Source organism: Cannabis sativa, chromosome 4, assembly GCF_029168945.1.
Source record: "Cannabis sativa cultivar Pink pepper isolate KNU-18-1 chromosome 4, ASM2916894v1, whole genome shotgun sequence".
NCBI classification, from domain to species: Eukaryota; Viridiplantae; Streptophyta; class Magnoliopsida; order Rosales; family Cannabaceae; genus Cannabis; species Cannabis sativa.
In genome coordinates this window covers 74,639,015-74,666,978 of record NC_083604.1, presented here as the reverse complement: position 1 = coordinate 74,666,978, position 27,964 = coordinate 74,639,015, and the positions used below count along the sequence as shown (strand labels likewise).

Genomic DNA, 27,964 nt, shown 5'->3' with positions numbered 1-27,964 from the left:
TTTCTGTTTTTAAAAGTGGAAAAGTGAAAATATTTTTCAAAAACATGTTCTATAAAACTGTTTTTACTTTTCAATTTTATAATTAGAAATCAAAATTTTAAAAACAAAAAAAAAAATCACTTTTAATATTTTTTTAAACAGTTTTTTTCGTAATCAATCTTTTAGATTACGACCAGACTCGGACCAAATCTCCTTCCCGCGACCTTGGCACTGAACCCGGCTTCTGATCTGAACCCAAATCCGACCCCGGACCTAAACCCGACTTAAATAAAATCAAAAAATAAAAATGAATTTACAGAGCACACTTTTATTTTCTGTTTTTAAAATTGAAAAACAAAAGTTGTTATAGAACGAATTTTTGTTTTTCAAAAATAAATTTTTTAAAAGCAAAAATTTTACTTTCATTTTGTGATTAAAAAATTGAAAAACAAAATTGTTACCAAACAGCACCTTAATTAAAAGGCATACGTACGTTATCTCTATGCCACGCACGCTTAATAAAAAAATGTATATTGACTTATTTAGTTAGTAACACGTCCTAAGGATATAAGCTGTCAAAATTAACTTAAATAAAATTACCAATTCCATTAATTAATTAATTACAAATAACAATTAAGGATCATATTTTTATTTTGATTTATCGATGGGAAGTAAGATAAAAAATACTAGTAAGTGCGTACCTACTTATTATATGGGGTCAAATCCATGCACGTAATATCACACATATTTAAAATATCCATGTATAGTACTAAAACTTTACTTTTACTCCTATTAGTATTGCATTTTTATTTACTTTTTCTTTGTTGTTTTACTAATATATAACAAATTCTTCTTTGATGTTTTTATTTTGTACCTTTTTTTTAACTAGAGAAGCAGATCATACGGTAAAGATTTTTTTTATTCATCTTTCGGTTATTTTGTCAACCTCGAAGACTACGTGTGAGCTGTAAAAATTTTATACTTTTAATTGGACCATTGGTATTTATACAGTGAGAATATTTTTTTTTTTATTCGATGTTGTTTGAATGAATAGATCATCAGAGCTTGTATAGATAGATGATATTTTTTTAGGGATGTATTATTTTTAGGTTGTATATAAACATTATAGTTTATTTACATATATAATAAAGTTATTCATTGTTATATATTAAAAAAATAAAAAATAAAATATCATTATTTTCAATTAAGGATATTCATCAAAACAAAAATATATCAAAAAAAATTATCTTGAACTGGTATGGGTATCGGTAGTGCCTATAGACGTCAATATAGTAATATGGTTAAATAATATTACTTTTGTCTTTTAAATTTTAACATATACCAAATTATAACTTTGAATTTTAAAAACCCTTAAAAAAATTTCGACTATTGATATTGATACATGTATGCCAAAAAAAAATACAATTCCTATAATCTTACGATCATTTACTTTGTTAATTAATTAAGGTACCCACAATAAAAAAAATTTATTTATTTATTTATATTTGGGTTTATAGCTGAATTTTTAGAATAATGTTCCTAATTAATTAATTTGCCTACGTCGTGGAGGAGGTAGTCAAGGCAACCAAGCGCCCCCGCTTGCAGCCAATAATGACATTAATTACTTCTAATTATTTTCTTGTTTTTTTTTTTTTTTAATTTTTTTGAAATGAATAACTTTCTTGTTTATATAATTTATCTTTATTATTATATTGTTATAGCTGCCCATGTGATTCTATTACACATATACAACACACTTTTATATAATTTTCTTATTTGATCTTAGTCCAATGTTAAAGTTTAAACTCAATTCACTTTCAAGAAAGTATTATTATATAATTATTTATTAATTACAGGGGTTTATTATTTATATGTGGCCAAAGACCAAGAGTAATAGATCTATAGAGTGCCTATAGTCAGTTATTTTAGGTGGTCATGATAAAATATTCACATGGGCAGCTCTCTAATTATTTTGTTTTGACAGAAATTTTTTCATTATTATTAAATTTACAAATCTGCTAATAAAATAGTTAGAAAATCAGTCAGGACAAGTTTTCAACCGAATCGACAACCTAAAATAAAAAAAAAAATTAAATAGTATGAGCTAAATAATTGGTTGCCTTGTTCGCGAATTGTTTAACAAAAATAATAAAAATATTGTTTCAAAAAAAGTAGACACTTATAATAAAAAATAATTAACCCAATAGGCAGCTCTCTAATTATTAGGAAATCACTATAATAATATATATAAATATAGGAGAAATTTTATTTAAGATTACTCTATTCAAGAATAATATCTTGTTGATACAATTAATAATTAAAAATGTAATTATATTGGACCAACAAACACGCAATCAAGAACAATACTATCAGAAAATCACAAGAAACAAGTAACAGATTAAAGCAGTAAATTAGAGAAAAATAACACCAATTTAATGAGTTTAAGACTTGTGCAATGCTCTATGTCTCAGTCAGAACAACAATAATCATATCTTAATTGATATCTGTATTTTTTAGGTTACAAGAATCCTTTCAAACTATTACAGAGATTACAAGATAAATTTTATCTTAGTTTAGACTCTCTCTAGCCTTACACAATCACAATTTTCTCTCAAGTTTTTCAATGGTCTGATTCACCATGGATTACAAAAGTGATAGCTATATATAGATTTCTATAATTGCTAAAATTAACTTCAATTTTATCATGGCTAATTAATGCTATCTTAAATTCTTGAAGTCATCGCTAGAAACATATTCCACGTCAGCTTCAAAAATGCACTCTGTACGGACAATCCGAAAGACAATACACATGTTCCGAATGGGCGTTCAAGACTGACAACAAGCTATCTGGAAGTATGTCTCTAGATGTATGAAAAGCTATTCAGAAGACTTTACTTACAAAAGACAATCCATATGAACCATCCGGACTAGCCACAGTTTTACGAACAAAGCTTTTCGAATGAACACCAAGCTTTACGTAGTAACAACTAGCTTCCCAGAAGACGAAAAATTGTAACCATAATCAAAAGATCTCCACCTTAGTTTCAAGTTGAAGTCACTTGATGTTGTTTTAAATATTGTTGTTTCCTAGCCCCTTCGAATCTCAATTAACTCCAATCAGCTTCAAGAAATGCTCGAACTTACTACTTGACCCTACCTTGGTAATCACAAATTCTCTTATAAAGTGAAGCTTTATATCTATGGGCTTAGTACATTCATGTGCACACAATTTATGGTAAATTGCATTTTGCACTTTCTTTATCACAATGTACAGCGATAACCTTCTGGTTGAGTTTTAACTCTTCCATCAATCCAGTCAACCAAAGTGCCTCCTTGATAGCTTTCGTCAAGGCCATATACTCAACTTCTTGTATTTTTCTAGTAGTTTAGTATTATTTTTATAATTTTTTAAGTTATGTTTGTATAATAATTAGTATATTGAATATTAAATAATGTGTAATATTTTAATTTTTATACAATTTAATATTTTTATGAAAAAAAAAATATTCTTATAAAAGTAGGTTAAAGAAAACATACCTCATACCAAATAATAAAGTGTGTACGAGACGTCATAAAGGAACATTGTACTAAAATTTTAGTAGAATGAAATAAAAAAGTTATATGCAATGAAATGATGAGAAACATTTTAGTAGAAAAATAAAGGTTGACATATAAAAAAAGTTATGTAGTACGAATGAGTTGGGGTGTAGATTTTAGTTTGAATATATGATAGGGTGTTGAACAAAAAGTAATTGGTAGCTTTGAAATGACATAATATTTTCATTTCTTAACTAATTTTGCAATATGCCCACTCATTTTCATATAATTTTTTGAGACCAATACAATGAAACAATAAGTGAAGGCACCGAATAAATAAAGGGAAAAAAATTATAGAAAGACGAAAAAATATACATAAAGTTTTTTCAAAAACTTTAAACATTAATATCTTTCTATTTGGTTGTCCGTTTGAGGCAATTTCTTTTAACTTTGGTTTTTTTTCTTTTTGGCATCCTACACATCTCAAATAGCCTGCGACAGTTTAGCCATCAATTTTCTCTAAAATCACAACTTTTGCTACTAAACTCATATTATGCACCCTTTGATGATCGCGGGATTGCACAACTAATTTTATATGATACTTATTATTTTAATTAATTATCACAAGATAATAAGACATATAAACATTTTACTATAGAAATAATTAGTCATATGGATCATGACCTCCCTTTTCATCACTACAATTTAAGGTATAAATTTCACATTCACAAAAAAATTATTAAAATCAATCCTCTTATCTAAACATTTCATATGAAAAAAAAAAACCATTTTATATGAAAAACTCTTTCACTAACATTTTTATATAAATCTCTCAATTTTTAGTTTTCGCAAAAGGTAATTATGATAGTCCCTTTGTAGCTCTCATACTACATTGACTTTTGTGAAGAAGACATTCAAACAACACCACAAAACAAGATATAAAAACTTTAATTAAAAGTATAGTTAATTAAATTGTTTATTTTTATTAAGCAAAAAATTAAGTCTAAATAGTCTTTTGAAAATAACTACATTATCAGTCACAAGACCAGTTTATTAAATTTAGAAACAATTAATTTTTTTATTTATTTTATTATAAAAATACATGTAATTTTTTTTGTTAATTTCATAATCATTAATATTTTTCACAAAATCACTAACTTTCTATATATTTTAAAAATAGCAAATTAATTATATTTTTAATTTTAATTAATAATATTACTTTGTTAACACACATCAAAATTATATATTTTAGATTATATCACTCAGTATAAATACATCCAAAATCAATACCCTGCCTAATTAACCCGATATTAAAAATATCACTTACGTTTGCTCCACTAAGAAATAGATTCTAAAATTACTCATGTGACTCTTTTTTATATATTATATTTATACTGAGTGATATAATTTAAAATATAATATTTTCATGTGTGTGTTATTATAAATAAAGTAATAGTATTAAAATTAAAAATATAATTTGCTATTTAAAAAATATATAGAAAGATGGTGATATTGTGGGGTGTTCATAAAATAGTCAATCCAATCTGCAAAGTGCAGATATCCGCACTTGTGCGGATTGGATGTTGATTCACATGTAAAAGTAACCGATCAAATCCAATCCACACATATTTATAAAAAAATTAAAAAATTATATATACAAATAACATTTTAATGTAAAGAAAATAGTACTTTAAAAGTCTAATACATATAATACAATAATATTACAAAACTTAATAGATCAAATGTATATTCTATTCTTATATATAATTTTTTTTCTACATACAATTTAAAATAAAATTAATTAATTTTTTTACATATAATTTTTTTTGTTCGTTTAAATTTATTATTTGTTATTTTATTTATTTTAATGTATTGTTGGAGACATAAAATAACTATATTTTATTTTATTTTGTTAGTAGTTATGTGAAAATATATATATATATTTTCATAAATATTAAATAATTTAGAAAAGTAACCAATCCAAAATAACTGATCCAATTCGTACTTTTGTTGGATTGGATTAAATTTTAGCTATTGTGCGGATTGGATTGAATCCAAAAAATAAAATCTGCAATTAGTGCAGATCGAATGCACTATGAGAAAAATAGTGCGAATTGGATTGGATGAATACCCCTAATTGTGACATATACTAAAAATGGTGAAATTAACATATAAATTACTTTTTTGGATCGTACCTTGGCTTCAACAATGTGGAGGTTGAATCAGATTGTCAACGTGTTATTCATATCCTGCAGAAGAGAGACTTGTTCTTGGCTGAGTTTGGCGTGATTTTTAAAGATATTTATGCTATTTGTAATCGTGTTAATGTTTCTAAGTTTCTCTTTTATAATCGTTCTACAAAGTCTTTAGCTTGCAATCTTTCTAAACTTGCGCGCTTGTCTTTGGATATGGCAAGAGTGTGGTGGCGGATTTATCGGGTGTTCTTTGATAATTGGTAGTGAAACCTCCTTATATTTTAATTTTATATGCTTAACCACCTGATCTTTTTTGGGTAGAAAAACACCCTTGATTTCAATTTTTTTTTTTTTGCAAATTTATAATAATAGTTGAAACTTTCTCCAAAATAAAAAAAATACACTTCAATACTAATTAAATTTTTCAAAAACTAATAAGAAAATGAAAGTTACATAAAAAAAAAAAAAAAAAAAACGCGCTAAGCATGAAATGTTTACATTAAGGAGAGAAAAAATAAAATTTATAAATATATTACTTCTTCTAATTATAAGTAAAAGAACTGATTTGAATATAATTCATTAATGACTCATCAATCTTGATTTCCTCTCCTTGGATAGGAGTTTGGCGAAATTGAGAAGTGCTTCAGCATTAGTACCTTCTCCTTCAACAATCTCATACTTACCTGTTTCCAAATTTACCCTCGAAACTGGTTTCTCTAGTAACTTTGTCCCGATATCAACAAGTCTTTGTAGATTCTCAGTAGTTGCTATATCAACCGATGACTCATTCCCAACCAATGTATCATCCTGATCAAAATAATCAATAATAATTAATAAACATTTATAAAAAATCAATATATATTAAAAAATTCTTAAGTAAAAACATCACTTTTACTTTGAGTATTTTTTTCTTTTTGCTATAATATTAGTATATATTATAGTTATATGGGGGCACAAAGTTTGATCTTGAGAAATTTACAAGGAAGAACAATTTTGGATTATGGCGTGTTAAGATGCGGGCATTGTTGGTACAATAAGGATTACAAGCTGCCATTTTAGGGGAGAGAGAATTAACTGCGAGTTTAATTGAGAGAGAGAATTCTGAGATTCTTGAAAAGGCTCACAATGCAATTATTTTGAGCCTTGGAGACAAGGTTCTTAGGAAAGTTTCAAAGGAGACAATTGCAACTGGTCTTTGGCTGAAATTGGAGAGTTTGTATGCCCAAGTCTTTGGCAAATCAATTGTTCTTAAAGCAGAAGTTGTATTCTTTCAAGATGGAATCGGGAAAGAACATTGAAGATCATTTAGATAATTTCAATAAGGTTGTTCTTGATCTTGAAAACATTGACATTAAGATCGAGGATGAGGATTAAGCAATTATAGTTTTGAATTCACTTCCTAGTGAAAACTATGAGCATTTTGTGGATACAATGATGTATGGAAAAGATTCTCTTACATTGGAAGAAGTAGAAAATGCTTTGATGTCAAAGGAAATCTTAACTTCAAGAGTGCAGTTCAGGAGAAGGATTGTTGGTTCAAGGCAAATCTTTCAAGAAAGAGAAGATGGAAACAATTTGGAAGTGTGTTGGTCGAGTTACAGAGTTGAGACAAGTTAGGCATGTCCTTGAGATCAAGAGGAATCTCATCTCAGTAGACATGCTTGACCAAGAAGGATATTCTATCAAAATTGAAAAGGGTGTTATGAAAATTGTCAAAGGCTCAATGATTGTCATGAAGGGAATCAAGGAAAATATGGAATTTACTTATTGCAGGGTCACACAGAGAAATCATAAGTGAATGCAACAATTAAAACATCAAGGAATCCTACCTTAATTTGGCACAGAAGACTTTCTCATATCAGTAATGGTGGAATGCAAGTGCTCAAGAAGAAAGGAGTCTTTGGAAGGGATCAAATCCAAGAGATGGAGTTCTGTGAGCAGTGTGTCCTTGGAAAATCTACAAGAGTCAAGTTTGGAAAAGGAGTTCATCTGTCAAAGGCAATATTAAATTACATACATTCAGACTTATGGGGCTCTTCAAGGACAGAACCCAGAGGTGGAGCCAGGTATTTTCTATCCTTTATTGATGATTTTACCAGATATGTTTGGATTCATATCTTGAAGAATAAGAATGACTCATTTAAGGTGTCCTTGGAAAATCTACAAGAGTCAAGTTTGGAAAAGGAGTTCATGTGTCAAAGGCAATATTGGATTACATACATTCAGACTTATGGGGCCCTTTAAGGATAGAATCCAGAGGTGGAGCCAAGTATTTTCTATCATTTATTGATGATTTTACCAGATATGTTTGGATTTATATCTTGAAGAGAATAAGAATGACTTATTTAAGGTGTTTTTGGAATGGAAAACTTTAATTGAGAACCAAACTGGTAAGAAAATCAAAAAGCTTAGAACTGATAATAGACTTCAATTTTGTGTGGATATGGATAATCAACATTGCAAATAAGTTGGTGTTGCTTGGCACAAAACAGTACTAAGGACACCCCAACAAAATGACCTAGCTAAAAGAATGAATAGGACCATTATGGAAAGGGTGAGATGCATGTTGATTCACTCTGATTTACCCAAGAATTTTTGGGTAGAAGCTGTCACCACTGCCTGTTATCTCATCAACTGGAGTATGCAAAACACTAATAGAACACAAAACTGAGGAAGAAAATGTAAGTGAATCAGATGGTGAGGGTCTTGACTACCAATAAGTCAGAGATAGAAAAAGAAGGGCAGTGAGAGCACCTGCAAGATATGGATATGCAGATATTGTGAATTATGCTCTTCATGTGGCTGAGATGCTTGAGTATGAGCCAAGATCTTACAAAGAAGCCATGAATTCATCTAATAAACTCAAATGGGGTAGAGCAATGGGAAATGAAATGGTTTCTCTAAAAAAAACAAGACCTGGATTATTGCGCCTAAGTCAATTGGACAGAAAATTTTTGGCTGCAAGTGGGTTTTCAGGTACAAAAAAGGCATACCTGGGGTTGACGAAGCTAGATATAAAGCCAGACTTGTGGCTCAGGGATACACACAAAGAGAAGGGATAGACTACCATGAGATTTTCTCACCTGTAGTCAAGCACACTTCAATCAGAATTCTACTTAGTCTAGTAGCAAGTGAAGACCTAGAGCTTGAATAGTTAGATGTCAAAACAGCATTCCTCCATGGAGATCTAGATGAAGAGATCTACATGAAGCAGCCTGAAGGGTATGAAGAAAAAAAAGAGGGAATATCATGTGTGTTTACTTAAAAAGATATCTCTATGGCCTAAAGCAGTCACCAAGAAATGGTACAAAAGATTTGATGAGTTTGTAACCAAAATTGGCTTCAAAAGGAGTTCATATGAAGGCTGTGTGTATGTGAAAAACTCAAGGGATCTAGTATACTTGCTTCTCTTATGTTGATGATATGCTTATTGAAAGAAAACTAATAAGGGAGATTAATAAAGTTAAACAAGCTTTGAGTAAGAAATTTGACATGAAAAACTTGAGATCAACAAAGAAAATACTTGGGATTGAGATTTTCAGAGAGAACAAAGGAAACTTAAACTATCTCAGAAAGGATACATCAACAAAATCCTAGATTGATTTGGTATTTGGTTTCACTGATGTGAAACCTGTCACTACTCCCATCAATCAACAGTTTATCTTGCTCTCAAAAACCTTCCACTAATGAAGACATAAGTTACATGGAGTTTGTGCCCTATAAAAGTTTAGTAGGCAGCCTCATGTATCTTATGGTTTGCACCAGACATGACTTGTGCTATGGAGTTAGCATAGTCGGCAGATTCATGAAAGAACCAGGGATTTAGCGCTGGAAAGTTGTAAAATGGGTTGTAAAATACTTAAAAGGAACTATAAATGTTGGCCTAATTTATGGACAAGACAACAACAGCAACAACACTAATGTAATGGGGTTTTTCTACTCAGATTATGCTGGAGACATTTACTTTAGAAGATCTCAAACAGGGTACATTTTTTCAGATGAGAGGCTACACCATAAGTTGGAAGGCAAATCTCCAATCTGTAGTAGCTTTATCCACAGCAGATGCTGAGTATATTGCATGTAGTGAAGCAGTAAAGGAGGCTTTCTGGCTCTCTTTGACAGTTTTACTTTCTCCGGGAAAGGTTAATTAACCATCAATTAAATGTCTTTTCATTTAACGTTTAACTTGTCTTTTCATATTTCCTGGAAATATCCCCAACAGTTTGATCTAATTTGAAATTTGATCAATGCTTCTCCATCTTTCAATATAAGAAAGGTTTTTACCATGGCCTTCTTCTTTACCTCATTTGAAACATAAAACTATAGAGAAAAAACTCATCTTTATTCAAAAGATTCTTGCATGCCCAACTTGTCTTTTACTTATTTCCTTTGTGTGATCAATACCATTTCCTTCTAACCTCGTACTCGTTACATTCTGGACCCTTGGTACTGGAGATGCCCAATAAGAAATCATCAACGCATTCTAAAGAACCCAAAAATTGGTAAGTCTCTGAACTTTATACCCTAAATTTTCTCACGTAAATGATGATGAAGAAATATCAAATATTAAATCTCATGTCTCTTTTTTATTTTGGTTTGATCTTGAATCTTTATTCACATCATGCATTAAGATTTTATTTCAATATAATATTTAAGTTATAACATAGTTATAAATTATGTATATTATTTATCTATTACTCAATTAAACATTTTTAATTTTGTAAAAATTTGTAGAATTTACAAATTAAAGTTCGAGGGTGGCATGAGTTTTCGCTCCTTTATCTATTTTAATTAAGTTCTCTTGGCAAAACAAGCATTGAGAACCTTTGAAATGCTAAATTATCTGCTTAGTAAGTTGTTAAAACACAAGTATTACTCCAATAATACTTTTTTAGAAGCAAGTCTTAGTCACTCTCCATCTTTAACTTCGTAAGGTATTTATTATTAGGGTCATGAACTTCTCATCAAGGTCTACGATATAAAATTAGAAATGGTTCAACGTATTTTGTAGTACCGATCCATAACCTGGTCATAATGAGTTGAAGTCACTGTCTTATATAGGCCTGCCATCATGACAAATTGCGTACATTTTATTTATGATATAAGGGTATGGAACATTTCATTGATCAATGCTCATTTTGTTGATCCAGTTGAACGAATCCTTACAATGTGTTTCTTCCTATCTCAAGGCCGACTTATTTAGCATCACACAACTGCTGGCATCCATTCTATTAAGTCGGGTATTCGTTTAGTAGCTACCTTAGATGAAATGGCTGATTCTTACCTCCTCTCAAATAATCACCAAAGTTGGTGGATAAATTTTTGGAATTTAAATCTGCCACCAAATATTAAGATCTTCGCTTGGAGGGTCATCCAAAATGCACTTTCTATTGCAGCTGCTCTAATTCATAAAAGGAAAGTTATTGATTCTACAACATGCTCCTTGTGCACTCATGCTTGCGAATCCATAGGGCACATTTTATTCACTTGTCGGTACGCAAAGTCAGTATAGAAGTTTTCAAAGTATAAGATTAACTATTAGAGAGCTCATTATATGCAAGATGAGGAATATGTGATTCATCTATCTTTGTTGTACTCAAAAATTGAATTTAAAACACTCATATGCATAATGTGGGCTATTTGGACATAACATAATAGAGTATTTCATGGAGGTACTAGACGAGATGAGTCATATGTTGCCTCTTATGTAATCACATATTTTGATAGCTATATTTTGATTAGAAGTCGAAGGTTACCAACTATTACTGGTGTGGTCCTTGCTGCAACAATGAAACATACGAGACCGACTGAGGAGGTTCCTTAGAAACCACCTGATCTAAATGGGCTGAAGCTGAATGTGGATGCAACGATGAACATGGACACAAAAGTATTAGGGATTGGTGCAGTTATACGAGATCATAATGGACACGTTATCGCTACCTTATCCAAACCAGTCCAAGGAAACTTTAGATCAAATGAGATGGAAGCAAAGGCTCTTTTTCATAGCATCACTTGGGCGAGCAACTAAAAAATTCCTAAAACTCACATTGAAACTAGTGCTTTACGAGTTTCAAATGCATTGTTAATTACATCTTTAAATTTATCTTCTTTTTTAGATTTAATTTCAAATGTACACTATCTTTTATTCTTTTTTTTAGAGTTATTATTTCTCATGTTAGGAGACATATGCTAATCGATTAGCACACAAATTAGCAAAATATACTCTAAAATTAGATGAAGACGTCTGTTGGATGGGTAAAATTTCTTATTCTATTTTCTCTATTGTTATAAATGACTTTTAATTTATAATAATAGTTGAATCTTTCTCAAAAAAAAAAGTACACTTCAATACTAATTAAATTTTTCAAAAATTAATAGGAAAAATGAAAGTTACATACAAAAAAATTAAGCGTGGAATGTTTACATTAAGGAGAGAAAACAATGAAATTTATAAATATATTACTTCTTCTAATTATAAGTAAAAGAGCTGATTTGTATATAATTCATTAATGACTCATCAATCTTGATTTCCTCTCCTTGGATAGGAGTTTGGCGAAATTGAGAAGAGCTTCAGCATTAGTACCTTCTCCTTCAACAATCTCATGCTTACCTGTTTCCAAATTTACCCTCGAAACTGGTTTCTCTAGTAACTTTGTCCCGATATCAACAAGTCTTTGTAGATTCTCAGTAGTTGCTATATCAACCGATAACTCATTCCCAACCAATGTATCATCCTGGTCAAAACAATTAATAATAATTATTAAACATTTACAACAAGTCAACATATATATTAAAAAATTTGTAGGTACGTAATAGCATCACTTTTACTCTTTTTATGTAAACATTTTTTCTTTTTGATATAATAATAGTTTGTATTATAATTAGAATTAATTGCGGCAAAACTCTCAATATTTTTATTTTACTTGCACTTAACCCCTAATACTCAATTTTTTGTGGTAAAATCCCCAATATTTATATTTTGTTAGCAATTTAAGATTTCTATCCATTTTAATTAAGTGTTAAATACCATGTTGGACTGTCCATGTGTATATCTACATGGACACAATGTACACATGACACAATTTAATTGGTTCGTGTAAAAAATTATTTAAAAAATTAAAAAAATTAAAGCAAAATTAATTTGAAATTTAAAAAATTGTAAATTATAAAAAGAAAAAACAATTTTTTTCAGTTATTAATTAAAAAAGAAAGTAAAATAAAAATAGTAATTGAAAATTAATACACCAAATTGAAACCCTAGTTTCCTATTGTCCTCGCCTTTCTTTCTCACTCAAACTCTCTCCACCTTCTCCACCCTATGCGGCGCCCTCTGTCATCTTCATCATACCACGTGGTGAGAAACCGATATAGTCGGCGCCAGGCATGGGTACTGGGTTCGAGTTCCCCCGTCTGGCTTCTCACAAACATTGGCGATATGGATTTGATTTAGTTTTTCTTGTATATATTGTTATGGGACTTGGCAGGTTTAGGTTTCTTTGATTGTGTTGTTGTGTTTGACATAGGGTGGAGTTGGCGGTAGTTGTGGTTGTTTTGGATTTAAAAAAGAGGTTAAGGTGTTAGCTGTGGTGGGCATCTGTTGTGGATGGTGATGGTGTTGTGGTATGCATCTGAGGTGGTGATGATATTAATTAGAGGAATGAAGATGAAGGGAAAAAAAATGCATCCAACAGAATCATAAAGATTAGAGAGAAAGAGAAGAAATTTTTTCATCATTTTTTAAGTAATAGTTTATTTTAATAACTTGAAAAGAAAAAAAAAGATTTTTTTTTTTATAAATTACAATTTTTTTAATTTCAAATTAATTTTGTTTTAATTTTTTAAATAATTTTTTACATGGACCAATTAAATTGTGTCATGTGTTCATTGTGTATGTAGATATACACGTGGACAGTCTTACATGACACTTAACACTTAAAATGGATAAAAATTTTAAATTGCTATTGGAACACGAGTGTTAGGAGTTTTACTGCCAAAAATTGAGTATTAGGGGTTAAGTGCAAGTAAAATAAAAATATTGAGGGTTTTGCCATAATTAACCCTTATAATTATAGTAGGTATATTGTTTATTTTTGAAAAATTATGAGTAATTAGGTGCTGAAAATGTAATTCAAATAATTAGTTGCACGTATACCTGTTTTATTTTATATGCGTGTAATTAAATATTTTGAACATTATTTTTGATATCTTAAATTATTTAAAATTTCTTGAAAACGTACTGGGTGCCTATTATAATTATAGTTTATACTGACGTCATATAAAAAAAAATTAGAATATAATTACTCTAAGTGCCAAAAAGCGAAGGTGGTACCCCTAATTAAGAAGCTCCCTATATAGAAAAATTCTAATTGTATAATATATAGACAAAAATTCTAATAATATTATTATAAATTGTATTTGTACCTGAATACGAAGGTAATTTTTCTTGTGATGTCGAGATTGGAAGATAGTTGATACAAGGAAATCAACAACATCAGAACTAGCATTAGCAAAAATGTCAATGATGGGTGTGGTTCCACAGTCAAAAATCCATTTAATGAGACCCCATCGGGAGGCCATTGAAGCATTGTACTTCCCTTCATGCTTAGGTTCACCTGTTCCCAATGACAACAGTAGCATTTTAGTTCCTTCCATGCCAACTTGTTTTTCTTCTTCTTCTTCTTCTTCTTCTTCTTCTTCTTCTTCTTCTTCTTCTTCTTCTTCTTCTTCTTCTTCTTCTTCTTCTTCTTCTTCTAATTTGTTATTATTCTTCTTTGATGTTTCTATGATGATATGGCTAATCGCCAACATAGACTTCAACAAACAAAATTACATATATATAAATATATATTGGTCCAAATTAAAATTGAAAAAATAGTATAGAGAGTAGGTAGCTAGCTTACTGGGTTATTTGCAGCAACAGCACCATCAATGAGATCAAAACTACGAGAATTTCCATTGTCATCAGTTGTGGTAAAACTATGTGCCGGGAGATAAGTAGGTGCTGCTGAGGTACTGATGCAAATATCTGCTAGTCTAGGATTTCTCAACGAGCTTTCTTTTCCCTGCAAATTTGCAGTTAATTTAAGGAGAGATTATTCACACAAGTTAAATATATCTGGACACAAAATATATACTAAGGGTATAACACTTTTAATATGAAAATATTTTGACGGGATAAGTTGAGAAATACTTTTTTTGTATCTAAAATATTATAATTCATAAAACACACCAGAAATATATATTACATATTACAAATTTAAACATACTCTTAAAAATACTTTAATATGGAAAACTCTATGTAACGTCCCCGCTTCAAGCCTCTATTGGGTCCTTACACCCACAGAATGAATGACTCTTATACACGAGTACGTCACTCTGGCTGCTTCATGGACTGATGACTGACCCTATAGACCAACACGAGTATTTCCAGCATGCTTTGTCCTCACTCGCACGCTTCCTGGGAAAACTTCCGAGGAGGTCAACCATCCTAAAATTGCTCCAGGTCAAGCACACTTAACTGTGGAGTTCTTTCGTGATGGGCTACCGAAAAACAAGATGCACCTTGTTGATATAGGTAGTACCAATCAATCCATTTAAGCCATCTTCAACTGTGTAGTCCCATACCTATACAGTCTCAGAATCATCCCACTTGACCTTCCCCAGGCGGTGTGAGATTGCACAACTTATCCGGTTTTTCCCCTTACGGATCACGGGACTGCTGACTGTCACACTCTAAATCATATTTTTATAGAACCTTTGCTAAATTAAAGAAGAAGAAGATGATACAAGATGAGCTAATTCACTGTTGAAAATTGCACAGAAGGTTATGATCTTCCAAGAATACACTATTTCTTAGGGTATTTTTTCTGACGGGGAAGGAGATAATACATAAACCCTAGTGTTTCTTGGGGACCACTACCTATTTATAGGCTCATTATATAATGAGTTTTGGCTATTTATAATTTGGTCCCTCAACAAATTATAAATTAACTTATGGTATCTACACATTATTTTCATGACAATGTAATACCCTTTTGATACTCATAACATAATTGATCACTTAATTTTGTATCACTGTATAATAGCATATACATTATACATATATGCCCATAATAGAATTTTTAATCCAACAAAAAATACCCTCATATTATATTTCATTAAAATATACCCACTTTTGTGTGGAAATGTTCAATAGACCCTCCTCCTCCACTTAAGTCTAGTAAATAATTTAAATTAACCTAAGGAGTATAATGAGGACTGTATAATGGGGACATCATCTATAAACGTGGGTACATCTTAAAGAAAATAGAAATGAAGGTAAAAATTAAAAAAATAGTAAAAGTAAAGTGGGTATACAATAAAATTTTCTCTATTTTGACTATAATAAAGGCTTCAATAGGCCTTAGGAAAATATATATTTTGGACCCTGAATTAGGTGGGTTGTAAGGCGAAACCCGTTTTAGCTTAGGCCCTACATCTTTGTTTTAAAAAAATAGTATCACATCGTATTGTGGATATTGTTCCATATAAAATAAATGGTAGAGTATTAAGCTACATATAAGAACAAGAAAATGAATTACTCCATTTATTACCAATTACATGCACATCGGTGTTTGTGAATTTTGAATGTATATTTTGAGTGAGATATCATTACTATTTATAAAATGGTATATTTTTTAGTTAGCTTACCTCTGTGGTGGAGAAAATACAAGGTTGAACAAGCTTTATATCATAAGCTGGTACAACAATAGTGGTTAGGGTTTGGCTGAGAGTGAGATCACCAAGTAGACTGTTTAGAAGGGAATGAAGATACTTCCCATCATACTTAGGACGCATTAACCACCTCATCCAACTTGCTCTCCATCCAAACAAAGAAATACCACTGTCACAAAAAAGTTATATTTTCCTTTTAAAATTATGCATGTTTTTTTAGTAAATTTTAAAAATACCACATATACTATAAAAATTAGGTACCTTTGGGGGAAGATCTTAGGCGTATGTTGTAAGTAAAAATGGTTGATATCTTTAGCAGCGAACATGGGTCGATTGTGTTTGTTGGGGGCAGCAAGCATGGTGGTGATTAAGCCACCAGTGCTTGTTCCTGAGATTACATCGAAATAATCTGCAATCCTTACATGTGCTCCATCCAATTCCTGAAGTTTTGATTCAAGAAAAGCCAGAATAGTGCCTGGGATAATGCCTCTAATCCCACCTCCATCAATACTTAGAACTGTGAACACTTTTTTCACACTACTAGTACGCCCCATTATATAGTTAAACTCAAAACAAATCGAAATATGAAACTCAATGAAGCATATCTATGTTATGTTACTTGTCTTTATATATATATAGCTAGGGAGCTAGCTAGAGAGAGTAATGAGTAATAAGTCAGAAAATAGATACCTTTGTACTAATGTTAATTTATATCCTAAGTACGACGCCATGGTTGATTCATTGATTCTGTCAAAAGTAATAATATTTCATACACATACACAACGGGCCTACACGCTTTATTGTATATATATTCAATGAATGTGTGAGCAGTACAAAGTGTCAATAAATTTGTTCATTGTTTTTGGGGTCCCAACAAACCAACCTCTAGTGTCCTGTATTTGTTGATAACAATATTAATTATAAATATTATACATATATTTATCGTCTCATATATGCAGCTACTTAAAAATTAACTGTTAATGCAAATTATTAATATTATTCAAATTTGTATGCTCCAACTGAGGGTTTGCCTAGCTCGAGTGTGTTTTTTCTTAATCTCCCTTCGTGTTTCTTTGGGTGGTTAATTTCTATTGTCTGTTCCTTTTACGTACCTTTGCTAAGGGAAGGTATCCAAAGTATTAATTTCTTTCTAATTTTCTGAGTGGTTGGTTACTATCTCATCACGTGTTCTCGATCGAGTTAAGATTCATGGAAGGGGACAAGGGGCCGGTAGTAGGTGAGGATGGAAGTATCCATATTCAATGTCAAATTTAGAGAATGGCATTGATGGTGACTTAGACAATAGTTAAGCAGATGATGAACTGGCTCTCACTACAACAAAAATCATTTATCTCTTCTTAAAATAAATAATTAAAAACGTGAATTTTAAAACAACTATTGCACAATTTAACTCTTGTGTACGTCTTTTGATATGTTGTGACAAGTCTTTTGGTTTGTTGGTTTGTCGTGTTGTTGTTTTTGTTTGATTTATGGGGTCAAGTAGTCAACATACAGATACTATATATTGATGAGAGTTATATCTCAAATTCATTTGGATGAGGAGGAAGAAGGAATCCTAATTGCAGGAGAATCAGAGGGTGATGTGAACTGGTATTTGATGATCGGTGGTGTTTGGTTGGGAAGTTTTTAACGGGGAGACTGATCGATTTCGATGCAAAAATCATAAAATACGTTTGTAAAAATATTACTTATATCTCCATTTACTATATACACACTATTCTACTCATGTTTATTGTTTTAATGAGTGTTTATGATTGTTTTTTTTTTTTTAATTCTCTTTGAGACATCATTTTTTTTAAAAAAAATTATATATGTAATGGGTACCCGATATATGGGAATCCTTCTCCCAACGAGTAATCCCCGCCCCGCCCCCACTTTAATTTAAACGGGTATTGGAGCGAGTATAGGGGTGAATTTAGGTATGAGGGTGGGGGAACAATTCTCGCACCCATCCCGCCCCGTTTACATCCCTACGCCTTAAAATGTGTGATCACTTTTTTTTAATAATTTTTTTATTTTGATTCTATAAATAATAAATTCACGTTAATATTAATATATAAAAACTTAAATTTAATATATAATATTGTTGAAATAAAATTGTAGATGAAAAATTATAATAAAATTCAAATAATCTAATAATTAAATATAAATTTAATGATCCTTACACCCATCTCCACAAAAGAAAAAAAAAACCTCCTAGCTAACACCAGATTTCTTTAACACACTGCATCAATTAAAAATAAAAACACAAATTTGCTGCATTTATCTAAATAAATATAAAAAAAAATGGGACCAAAGATAATCCTTTTTTGTATTTTAATTTGTATGTAGATTATCGATGTCTTGAAAAATTGGTGATGATCAGGAATGCTTGCCATTTATTAAATCTAAATGTTAAATATTCTTCTGTAATAAATACCTGGTTTTACCTAACTAATGTCCTGACAGTTAGAAGAGGCAGTTAGTTGTTAATTAGTTAGCTTAGGTGTCTTTTGTTCATTGGTTAGTCACGGTCAGTGTTATTGTTAGTTATAATCATTTGTATTGTTCATGTCCATATATATAAAAGGACTCGAGCCTCATTCTTGTAATTAAGACTGTAACCAGACACCTTACATATTCATTCGAATAAAATAGAGCATTGCTCATTTTCTTATACTGTGTGTGTCTAAGTGCTGAGGGTGTCATCTTAGATTCGATTCTTGAGTACTGTGTGTTAATGGTGCTGAATAGACAGAGGATTTGTGCAACAACTGGTATCAGAGCTTGGGAGTTCGAAGTTGGATCTTAGATCGATCATCAAGAACCTTGTGAACTGTACGAGAAGAAATAGGGGGCACAAAGTTTGATCTTGAGAAATTTACAAGGAAGAACAATTTTGGATTATGGCGTGTTAAGATGCGGGCATTGTTGGTACAATAAGGATTACAAGCTGCCATTTCAGGGGAGAAAGAATTAACTGCGAGTTTAATTGAGAAAGAGAATTCTGAGATTCTTGAAAAGGCTCACAATGCAATTATTTTGAACCTTGGAGACAAGGTTCTTAGGGAAGTTTCAAAGGAGACAATTGCAACTGGTATTTGGCTGAAATTGGAGAGTTTGTATACCCAAGTCTTTGGCAAATCAATTGTTCTTAAAGCAGAAGTTGTATTCTTTCAAGATGGAATCGGGAAAGAACATTGAAGATCATTTAGATAATTTCAATAAGGTTATTCTTGATCTTGAAAACATTGACATTAAGATCGAGGATGAGGATTAAGCAATCATAGTTCTGAATTCACTTCCTAGTGAAAACTATGAGCATTTTGTGGATACAATGATGTATGGGAAATATTCTCTTACATTGGAAGAAGTAGAAAATGCTTTGATGTCAAAGGAAATCTTAACTTCAAGAGTGCTACAGGAGAAGGATTGTTGGTTCGAGGCAAATCTTTCAAGAAAGAGAATAAAGATGGAAACAATCTGGAAGTGTGTTGGTGGAGTTACAGAGTTGAGACGAGTTAGGCATGTCCTTGAGATTAAGAGGAATCTCATCTCAGTAGACATGCTTGACAAAGAAGGATATTTGTCAAAATTGAAAAGGGTATTATGAAAATTGTCAAAGGCTCAATGATTATTATGAAGGGAATCCAGGAAAATGGAATTTACTTATTGCAGGGTCACACAGAGAAATCATAAGTGAATGCAGCAATTAGAACATCAAGGAATCCTACCTTAATTTGGCACAGAAGACTTGCTCATATCAGTAATGGTGGAATGCAAGTGCTCAAGAAGAAAGGAGTCTTTGGAAGGGATCAAATCCAAGAGATGGAGTTCTGTGAGCAGTGTGTCCTTGGAAAATCTACAAGAGTCAAGTTTGGAAAAGGAGTTCATGTGTCAAAGGCAATATTAAATTACATACATTCAAACTAATGGGGCTCTTCAAGGACAGAACCCAGAGGTGGAGCCAGGTATTTTCTATCCTCTATTGATGATTTTACCAGATATGTTTGGATTCATATCTTGAAGAATAAGAATGACTTATTTTTGGTGTCCTTGGAAAATCTACAAGAGTCAAGTTTGGAAAAAGAGTTCATGTGTCAAAGGCAATATTGAATTACATAAATTCAGACTTATGGGGCCCTTTAAGGATAGAATCCAGATGTGGAGCCAAGTATTTTCTATCATTTATTGATGATTTACCAGATATGTTTGGATTCATATCTTGAAGAGAATAAGAATGACTTATTTAAGGTATTTTTGGAATGGAAAACTTTAATTGAGAACCAAACTGGTAAGAAAATCAAAAAGCTTAGAACTGATAATAGACTTCAATTTTGTGTGGATATGTATAATCAACATTGCAAACAAGTTGATGTTGCTAGGCACAAAACAATACCAAGGACACCCCAACAAAATGACCTAGCTGAAAGAATGAATATGATCATTATGGAAAGGGTGAGATGCATGATGATTCACTCTGATTTACCCAAGAATTTATGGGTAGAAGCTGTCACCACTGCATGTTATCTCATCAACTGGAGTCCACCATCAACTATTGGTTTCAAAACACCAATAGAAGCTAGAACAGGGAAGAATGCCAGATATGATCATCTAAGAGTTTTTGGGTGCATGACTTATGCTCATGTTAGGCAAGACAAGCTAGAAACTAGAGCTAAAAAGTGTATCTTTATTGGCTATCCTGAAGATGTCAAAGGATACAAAATGTAGAGTATAGAACCTTGAAATCATCAAAAGAATTTTATCAGTAGAGATGTTATATTTGAAGAGAACAAGGTCTACAAAGATACACTTAGAATTATGCAAACTCAACAAGAAGATGGCCATACTGAAACAAATGAGAGCACACAAATGGAGGTGGAGTTTGACAAGAGCAGCATTCTCACAGAACCAAGTTTGAAAAGAGATGATGTGGATACCCTAATAGAACACAGAACTGAGGAAGAAAATGTAAGTGAATCAGATGATGAGGGTCTTGACTACCAATAAGTCAGAGATAGAAAAAGAAGGGCAGTGAGAGCACCTGCAAGATATGGATATGCAGATATTGTAAATTGTGCTCTTCATGTGGCTGAGATGCTTGAGGATGAGCCAAGATCTTACAAAGAAGCCATGAATTCATCTAATAAACTCAAATGGGGTAGAGCAATGGGAAATGAAATGGTTGCTCTAAAAAAAACAAGACCTGGATTATTGTGCCTAAGCCAATTGGACAGAAAATTTTTGGCTACAAGTGGATTTTCAGGTACAAAGAAGGCATACCTGGGGTTGAGGAAGCTAGATATAAAGCCAGACTTGTGGCTCAGGGATACACACAAAGAGAAGGGATAGACTACCATGAGATTTTCTCACCTGTAGTCAAGCACACTTCTACTTAGTCTAGTAGCAAGTGAAGACCTAGAGCTTGAATAGTTAGATGTCAAAACAGCATTCCTCCATGGAGATCTAGATGAAGAGATCTACATGAAGCAGCCTGAAGGGTAAGAAGAAAAAAAGAGGGAAGATCATGTGTGTTTACTTAAAAAGATCTCTCTATGGCCTAAAGCAGTCACCAAGCAATGGTACATAAGATTTGATGAGTTTGTAACCAAAATTGGCTTCAAAAGTTGTTCTTATGACGGTTGTGTGTATGTGAAAAACTCAAGGGATCTAGTGTACTTGCTTCTTTATGTTGATGATATGCTTATTGAAAGCAAACTAATAAGGGAGATCAATAAAGTTAAACAAGCTTTGAGAAAGAAATTTGACATGAAGGACTTGAGATCAACAAAGAAAATACTTGGGATTGAGATTTTCAGAGAGAGAGAACAAAGGAAACTTAAACTATCTTAGAAAGGATACATCAACAAAATCCTAGATTGATTTGGTATTTGGTTTCACTGATGTGAAACCTGTCACTACTCCCATCAATCAACAGTTCAGATTATCTTGCTCTCAAAAACCTTCCACTAATGAAGACATAAGTTACATGGAGTTTGTGCCCTATAAAAGTTTAGTAGGCAGCCTCATATCTTATGGTTTGCACCATACATGACTTGTGCTATGGAGTTAGCATAGTCAGCAGATTCATGAAAGAACCAGGGATTTAGCGCTGAAAAGTTGTAACATGGATTGTAAAATACTTAAAAGGAACTATAAATGTTGGCCTAATTTATGGACAAGACAACAACAGCAACAACACTGATGTAATGGGGTTTGTCGACTCAGATTATGCTGGAGACATTTACTCTAGAAGATCTCAAAAAGGGTACATTTTTCAGATGAGAGGCTACACCATAAGTTGGAAGGTAAATCTCCAATCTGTAGTAGCTTTATCCACAACAGAGGCTGAGTATATTGCATGTAGTGAAGTAGTAAAGGAGGCTTTCTGGCTCTCTTTGGCGGTTTTACTTTCTCCGGGAAAGGTTAATTAATCATCAATTAAATGTCTTTTCATTTGACGTGTTTTTAACTTGTCTTTTCATATTTCCTGGAAATATCCCCAACAGTTTGATCTAATTTGAAATTTGATCAATGCTCCTCCATCTTTCAATATAAGAAAGGTTTTTACCATGGTCTTCTTCTTTACCTCATTTGAAACATAAAACTAGAGAGAAAAAACTCATCTTTATTCAAAAGATTCTTGCATGCCCAATTTGTCTTTGACTTATTTCCTTTGTGTGATCAATACCATTTCTTTCTAACCTCGTATTTGTTACATTCTGGACCCTTGGTACTGGAGACTCCCAATAAGAAATCATCAACGCATTCTGAAGCACCCAAAAATTGGTAAGTCTCTGAACTTTATACCCTAAATTTTCTCACGTAAATGATGATGATGAAATATTAAAATTTAAATCTCATGTCTCTTTTATTTTGGTTTGATCTTGAATCTTTATTCATATCATGCATTAAGATTTTATTTCAATATAATATTTAAGTTATAACATAGTTATAAATTATGTATATTATTTATCTATTACTCAATTAAATATTTTTAATTTTGTAAAAATTTGTAAGATTTACAAATTAAAGTTCGAGGGTGGCATGAGTTTCCGCTCCTTTATCTATTTTAATCAAGCTCTCTTGGCAAAACAAGCATTGTGAACCTTTGAAATGCTAAATTATCTGCTTAGTAAGTTGTTAAAACACAAGTATTACTCCAATAATACTTTTTTAGAAGCAAGTCTTAGTCACTCTCCATCTTTAACTTCGTAAGGTATTTATTATTAGGGTCATGAACTTCTCATCAAGGGTCTACGATATAAAATTAGAAATGGTTCAACGTATTTTGTAGTACCGATCCATAACCTGGTCATAATGAGTTGAAGTCACTGTCTTATATAGGCATGTCATCATGACAAATTGCACATTTTATTTATGATATAAGGGTATGGAACATTTCATTGTGCAATGCTCATTTTGTTGATCCAGTTGAACGAATCCTTACAACGTGTTTCTTCTCATCTCAAGGCCGACTTATTTAGCATCACACAGCTACTGGCGCATCTATTCTATTAAGTCGGGTATTCGTTTAGTAGCTACCTTAGATGAAATGGCTGATTCTTACCTCCTCTCAAATAATCACCAAAGTTGGTGGATAAATTTTTGGAATTTAAATCTGCCACCAAATATTAAGATCTTCGCTTGGAGGGTCATCCAAAATGCACTTCCTATTGCAGCTGCTCTAATTCATAAAAGGAAAGTTATTGATTCTACAACATGCTCCTTGTGCACTCATGCTTGCGAATCCATAGGGCACATTTTATTCACTTGTCGGTACGCAAAGTCAGTATGGAAGTTTTCAAAGTGTAAGATTAACTATTAGAGAGCTCACTACATGCAAGATGAGGAATATGTGATTCATCTATCTTTGTTGTACTCAAAAATTGAATTTAAAACACTCATATGCATAATGTGGGCTATTTGGACATAACAGAATAGAGTATTAATTTTATGGAGGTACTAGACGAGATGGGTCATATGTTGCCTCTTATGTAATCACATATTTTGATAGCTATATTTTGATTAGAAGTCGAAGGTTACCAACTATTACTGGCGTGGTGCTTGCTGCAACAATGCAACATACGAGACCGATTGAGGAGGTTCCTTAGAAACCACCTGATCTAAATGGGTTGAAGCTGAATGTGGATGCAACGATGAACATGGACACAAAATTATTAGGGATTGGTGCAGTTATACAGTTATACGAGATCATAATGGACACGTTATCGCTGCCTTATCCAAACTTGTCCAAGAAAGCTTTAGATCAGATGAGATGGAAGCAAAGGCTCTTTTTTATAGCATCAATTGGGCGAGCAACTAAAAAATTCCTAAAACTCACATTGAAACTGGTGCTTTACGAATTTCAAATGCATTAGATTTATCTTCTTTTTTAGATTTAAATTCAAATGTACACTATCTTTTAATCTTTTTTTTTAGAGTTATTATCTCTCATGTTAGGAGACATATGCTAATCAAGTAGCACATGAATTAGCAAAATATACTCTAAAATTAGATGAAGTCGTCTGTTGGATGGGTAAAATTTCTTATTTTATTTTCTCTATTGTTATAAATGACTTTTAATTTATAATAATAGTTGAATCTTTCTCAAAAAAAATAAGTACACTTCAATACTAATTAAATTTTTCAAAAATTAATAGGAAAAATGAAAGTTACATACAAAAAAATTAAGCGTGGAATGTTTACATTAAGGAGAGAAATTAACAATGAAATTTATAAATATATTACTTCTTCTAATTATAAGTATAAGAACAGATTTGTATATAATTCGTTATTGACTCATCAATCTTGATTTCCTCTCCTTGGATAGGAGTTTGGCAAAATTGAGAAGAGCTTCAGCATTAGTACCTTCTCCTTCAACAATCTCATACTTACCTGTTTCCAAATTTACCCTCGAAACTGGTTTCTCTAGTAGCTTTGTCCCGATATCAACAAGTCTTTGTAGATTCTCAGTAGTTGCTATATCAACCGATGACTCATTCCCAACCAATGTATCATCCTGATCAAAATAATCAATAATAATTAATAAACATTTATAAAAAATCAATATCTATTAAAAAATTCTTAAGTAAAAACATCATTTTTACTTTGAGTATTTTTTTCTTTTTGCTATAATATTAGTATATATTATAATTATAGTAGGTATATTGTTCATTATCGAAAAATTATAAGTAATATGTTACTGAAAATGTAATTTAAATAATTTATTGCACGTATACCTACTTTATTTTATATGCATGTAACTAAATATTTTGAATTTTATTTTCAATATCATAAATTATTTAAAATTTCTCGAAAGTGTACAGATTGCCGACTATAATTATAGTTTATACTGACATCAAATAAAAAAAATTAGAATACAATTTCACTAAGTGCCAAAAACAGAAAATATTTTACAATGGGAGGAAAATATTATAATTAGATAATAGACAAACATTCTAATAATAATAATATTATTAATTGTATTTGTACCTGAATACGAAGGTAATTTTTCGTGTGATGTTGAGATTGGAAGATAGTTGATACAAGAAAATCAACAACATCAGAACTAGCATTAGCAAAAATGTCAATGATGGGTGTGGTTCCATTGTCAAAAATCCAATTAATGAGACCCCATTTGGAGGCAATGGAAGCGTTGTACTTCTCTTCATGCTTAGCTTCACCTGTTCCCAATGACAACACTAGCATTTTAGTTCCATCCATCCCAACTTTTTCTTCTTCTTCTTCTGATTTGTTATTATTCTTCTTTGCTGTTTCTCTGATGATATGGCTAATTGCCAACATAGACTTCAACAAACAAAATAAAAATGTGCCATAATTAGTTACCAATAATTGTATATATATATAAATATATATTGGTCCAAATTAAAATTGAAAAAATAGTATAGAGAGTAGGTAGCTAGCTTACTGGGTTATTTGCAGCAACAGCACCATCAATGAGATCAAAACTACGAGAATTTCCATTGTCATCAGTAGTGGTAAAACTATGTGCTGGGAGATAAGTGGGTGCTGCTGAGGTACTGATGCAAATATCTGCTAGTCTAGCATTTCTCAACGAGTTTTCTTTTCCCTGCAAATTTGTATTTGTACAAATACACAGTTAATTTAAAACATGTACTAAGGATATTACACTTTTAATATGAAAGTATTTTGACAGGATAAGTTGAAAAATAACTCTTTTTTGTATCTATTAATAAAAAATACTCTCATATTATATTTCATTGAAATATATCCACTTTTGTGAGTAGAATGTCCAATATACCCTTACCTTTCATTTAAGTCTAGCACATAATTTACTTAACTTAAAGAGTATAATGAGGACTGGTATACATCTTCTATAAAAATATTTATATCTTAAAGAATATAAAAATGAATTAAAAAATTAAAACAGTAGTGGGTATATACAATGCAATTTTCTCTATTTTGACTATAACAAACGCTTCGATAGGCCTTAGGAAAATATATATTTTAGGCCCTGAATTGGGTGGGTTGTAAGGCGTACTCTGTTTTAGCTTAGGCCCTACATCTTTGTTTTAAAAAATAGTATCATATCGTATTGTGGATATTGTCTCACATAGAATAAATATAGTAGAGTATTGAGTCATATAGACTACTCCACTTATCTGTAATTAATTTTAAGATAGAACCTCATGATTCTAAACACATCGTTCTATGTATATTTTGAGTGAAATATTATAACTGTTTATAAAATGGTATATTTTTTAGTTAGCTTATTACCTCTGTGGTAGAGAAAATACAAGGTTGAACGAGCTTTATGTCAAAAGCTGGTACAACGATAGTGGTTAGGGTTTGGCTGAGAGTGAGATCACCAAGTAGACTGTTAAGAAGGGAATGAAGATACTTTCCATCATACTTAGGACCTGTTAAGCTCTCCATCCAACTTGCTAACGATCCAAACAATGAATCCCCACTGTCACAAAAACATTAGAATATTAATATTTGTACTATATACCATGTAAATGAAAGAATTTACCAAACAAAAAATGATCTATAGAACTATTGGAAATTATGCATATTTTTTTAATAATTTTTTAAAATACCAAATTAGGTATACCTTTGAGGGAAGATGTTAGGCGTATGTTGTAAGTAAAAATCGTTAATATCTTTAGCAGCGAACATGGGTCGATTGTGTTTGTTGGGGGCAGCAAGCATGGTGGTGACTAAGCCACCAGTGCTTGTTCCTGAAATTACATCGAAATAATCTGCAATCCTTACATCTGGTCCATCCAATTCCTGAAGCTTTGATTCAAGAAAAGCCAGAATAGTGCCTGGGATAATGCCTCTAATCCCACCTCCATCAATACTTAGAACTGTGAACACTTTTTTCTCACTAGTACTCCCCATTAAAACAAAACTTGAGATAGATAATAAAGCAAGAAAATAACTATGAAGAGATCGAAATATATGAAACTCAATGAAAAGTGATATATTTTGATTGGTTGATGCTTTGTATACTCCTAAAACATCTATGTTACTTATATATATGAGTAAAAAGT

The 27,964-nt window shown here is 31.4% G+C and overlaps 2 protein-coding genes across 2 annotated transcripts; both read right to left on the bottom strand.

Moving 5' to 3' along the window:
• Window positions 1-12,068: 12,068 nt before the first annotated feature.
• On the bottom strand, window positions 12,069-17,111 carry LOC115715044 (patatin-like protein 1). Its single transcript, XM_061114477.1, has 5 exons — window positions 16,686-17,111; window positions 16,401-16,593; window positions 14,612-14,773; window positions 14,133-14,522; window positions 12,069-12,445 (listed from the first exon to the last, which is right to left on the bottom strand). The coding sequence occupies exons 1-5, from the start codon at window positions 16,976-16,978 to the stop codon at window positions 12,218-12,220; spliced, it is 1,266 nt and encodes a 421-aa protein (XP_060970460.1). The 5' UTR covers window positions 16,979-17,111; the 3' UTR covers window positions 12,069-12,217.
• A 7,950-nt stretch (window positions 17,112-25,061) lies between these two features.
• On the bottom strand, window positions 25,062-27,939 carry LOC115715043 (patatin-like protein 2). Its single transcript, XM_030643834.2, has 5 exons — window positions 27,523-27,939; window positions 27,186-27,378; window positions 26,356-26,517; window positions 25,920-26,234; window positions 25,062-25,446 (listed from the first exon to the last, which is right to left on the bottom strand). Exons 1-5 carry the CDS (start codon window positions 27,810-27,812, stop codon window positions 25,219-25,221), a joined length of 1,188 nt encoding a protein of 395 aa, XP_030499694.2. The 5' UTR covers window positions 27,813-27,939; the 3' UTR covers window positions 25,062-25,218.
• Window positions 27,940-27,964: the final 25 nt, after the last annotated feature.

Bases quoted from the DNA above. Each gene is read 5' to 3' on its own strand.
- LOC115715044 (XM_061114477.1), bottom strand. From the start codon at position 16,978: ATGGGGCGTACTAGTAGTGTGAAAAAAGTGTTCACAGTTCTAAGTATT. The intron at 14,523-14,611 runs GTAAGCTAGCTA...TGTTTGTTGAAG, and splicing joins CTGTTGCTGCAAATAACCCA to TCTATGTTGGCGATTAGCCA. The intron at 12,446-14,132 runs GTACAAATACAA...TGTTTTGACCAG, and splicing joins AAAATTACCTTCGTATTCAG to GATGATACATTGGTTGGGAA.
- LOC115715043 (XM_030643834.2), bottom strand. From the start codon at position 27,812: ATGGGGAGTACTAGTGAGAAAAAAGTGTTCACAGTTCTAAGTATTGAT. The intron at 26,235-26,355 runs GTAAGCTAGCTA...TGTTTGTTGAAG, and splicing joins CTGTTGCTGCAAATAACCCA to TCTATGTTGGCAATTAGCCA. The intron at 25,447-25,919 runs GTACAAATACAA...TATTTTGATCAG, and splicing joins AAAATTACCTTCGTATTCAG to GATGATACATTGGTTGGGAA.